The sequence below is a fragment of the Chenopodium quinoa genome, unplaced genomic scaffold (assembly GCF_001683475.1).
Source record: "Chenopodium quinoa cultivar QQ74 unplaced genomic scaffold, ASM168347v1, whole genome shotgun sequence".
Lineage (NCBI taxonomy): Eukaryota > Viridiplantae > Streptophyta > Magnoliopsida > Caryophyllales > Amaranthaceae > Chenopodium > Chenopodium quinoa.
In genome coordinates, this window is record NW_018744297.1 from 494,916 (window position 1) to 498,029 (window position 3,114).

The window sequence follows — 3,114 nt, forward strand, 5'->3', positions numbered from 1 at the left end:
AATAATTTTTATTACAGCATATAGACACTAATGTGTGGTACCATTAATGAATAGTATGGTACATTATAGGTACCATCAAACCTCTACGATAGTATAAGTAGCAATGTCTCTAATAATCTGACAAACCCATAGCTGTTACACTAAAAGGACAACGTCGCCCATGAAGGTGTGGGGAGCTGCTCTTTACTACCATCTACTCCCGGTACCATGATTGAGTTTCTGTGTTGAATTGCTTTGAAATGAACATCTTATTTGAAATATAACCTTACCCCCAAGCAGTCCCCAAGGATGGTTTAACCTCCCGCCCCGACGTATAGGTTTGCAAGGATGAGCTCCCCGAACGAAATGGTGCGTCAAACACATCTGTGACCTCGTTGACGACTATGAGTGCAATGTTGTAACTTTCAGCAATTTGTTTCATTTTTCTAGCTACGGCTACTAACATTCGATGCCATTCGTAATATCCCTTTGATGTGTTGTCATGGTCGTCGCGGAATAAATGTGCTATAGAATCAAGCACGACAACCCTGGTGTGCCTACATCCTTCATGTGAGTACAACACCATTTTCTCTACTTGGTTCAACACTAAAAGAATTTGTTGAGGATTGTCAACCTTCTTCACTTGAACCAAACTAAGTGGATTTTCATCAATGGCGCAATGTTGTAACAGATGTGTACTTATCTGACTAAGCATGTTCACTAGAAACACTGGGCACACTTGTATGTAAATAGAGGATCCATATAAGCCACCATCTTCCGGCAACAACGTACAATTCAATACCAACTGCAAGCATATTTGTGTTTTACCCACGCCACTTTCACCGTAAATTTCAGTTACCTCACCAGTGCATACACCACCATCTAAAACCAAGTCTAATCTTTGACATTTGGTCTTACATTTTTGATTCATTTTCATAAGTGTAGTTTAATATTTTCACTAGTTTGATAGATCTGCTGCTATTGTATATGTAAGGGGGGGTACTGGGATATTTATGTGGATAATGCCTTTGGATTACATTATCCACAAGTACATGCAAGGTAAACACCCACACACACGTGCTCTTAGCCTGTCTATGATGGTATAATTGACATCCTCATTGGTGTGTAATGCATACCTTTCAAGGGCTGGATGGTTTGACATACCTTTCCAAGGACTTGTGGTTTGGCATACCTTTCCAAGGGCTGGATGGTTGTAATGCATACCATGACATGTTTGTTAAATACCATCAAAGGCCTAGTTTTGTACCGCAATCAGTTCAAGTGCTGTATTAGTTTAAAATAGTAATAAAAATGTACATAATCACAATGATTCATAACAACAACTCATACCACCAAAACAATCAAGTTCGGTAAAGTTAACTATTATTTATGGAGAAACTAGGATGGGGATGTAGATTTCGCAAATGTGGATTTGGATTTTGCATGAGAGTATGCGAATGTGGATTTTGTATGGTCGTGTTGGGCACATGTGCCGGGTTGATAAAATGGTTTCCATCACCAAATTGGACTTCACCATACGCATTGTTGGCGGTGAAGTAACCAACTGCTTCACTATGTTGGCTCATGTGTATCCCACCAGCTAGTACCCTCCTGTTAAACGGTGGGGAAGGAACACTCCCACTTCCGGTGAACACCAATGGGTCACCAGCAAAGTATCCTTGGTTGTTGACCTATATATTCATATATATAACACAACTATGAATACAATCATCTCCAACACTTAACACACTGAAATATACACTTCACTCAAATTGATGTTACCTGACTATTGGGAAACATATTCCCAATATGGTGCCGAGAAGGTAATACATTTGGGAAACCAACTTGTAATAATGTAATTACTTAGAATGTGAGTAATAAAAAAAAATAGGAAAATAATTGGCACAATAATAAAACACTTAAAGCAGTTCAACTTACTTGTTGTTGAATGAACTCAGGTGGATGGGGATTCACCTGACCGTATTGTACTTCGTTGTCATGTCCCTTGCCCTGTTTCTTTTTGGCCCCTGTCTTTGGTACCTTAGTCATGGCCTTTTCCGCTGGAGATACGTAACGTGTTGTTCGAGGTCTCCCCTTCTTATTATTACCCCGAGGTTCAGGATCTTTCACACATGTAGAAGAATTTGGTGTATCCGTAGAACCTACAACACTACCTTTGTTAACTGAGCTTGGGGTTTTGGGGGTTACGATTTTGGGAGCTTGAGGTATCATTTCACCACTAGGCGGCCTTTCTTCACCACCCGAACCTTGGCATGACCCCTCAGCCAACGCATGCAACTCATCGACTTTTAGGCTCATTAGCTAAATCAAGTCCATTAACACTTCCACAACTTCATCAGATGCAGAAGCACGAAGTACAATAGGTTCAAGTGCTAACATAAGCTTATCATATCTTCACACCTCCTCTATTTTTGATGCGTCATGATACGCAACTTTGACAAGAGTATGTTTCCTACTTATGTCCTTTCTCCACCTATCCACAACATACATGGATGGAACTTCAGTCACTCCACTCATGTCTAACACCTTTTTTATATGCCTACAAATAATTCCATGACATTCAAAATGTCGACAGTCACAGTTTGCCTGTTTCCTTTATGTATTATACACAACAGTATATTCCTTCAACCGACCTTTTAGGGGAGTCTCCTTCTTCTTAATCTTGAAATAAATCCACACACGATCTGAAAACACATACTCCACCTCATTTTGTGACAATAACTTCTTCGACACAAGAGTGAGATATGCTACACGGTTGCACTGGTTTTGAACTTCCACAAACTTTGCATCCGTATACACCTTCTGGAATTTACCTTCTAAGGCAAATTCCGATATTAGAGGACTAACGAATCGTGCATAATTAGCATCCGCTTCGTGCTCATCATTAGCTTGGCTCTCCATCGCCTTAATATAATTAGGAGCAAACTCACACAGCCGGGTATGTTAATTAATATAACCATAAAAAAACTATTTATGCTCTCAACACGTTGAGTAGTCTGCATTCCTGCCCAAAATACCCCTTTAACATACGCAGTCTCTCGCTCCTCGTATAGACCTACATACAACAAAACCAACTACAATGAAGCAACAACAAGATGACACAACAGCATAAGG

General features: G+C 40.0%; 1 protein-coding gene across 1 annotated transcript; it reads right to left on the minus strand.

The window, feature by feature from the left end:
• Positions 1–265: 265 nt before the first annotated feature.
• On the minus strand, positions 266–910 carry LOC110695384 (DNA repair protein XRCC3 homolog). The gene has a single exon (XM_021872622.1). It carries the CDS (start codon positions 908–910, stop codon positions 266–268), a length of 645 nt encoding a protein of 214 aa, XP_021728314.1.
• Positions 911–3,114: the final 2,204 nt, after the last annotated feature.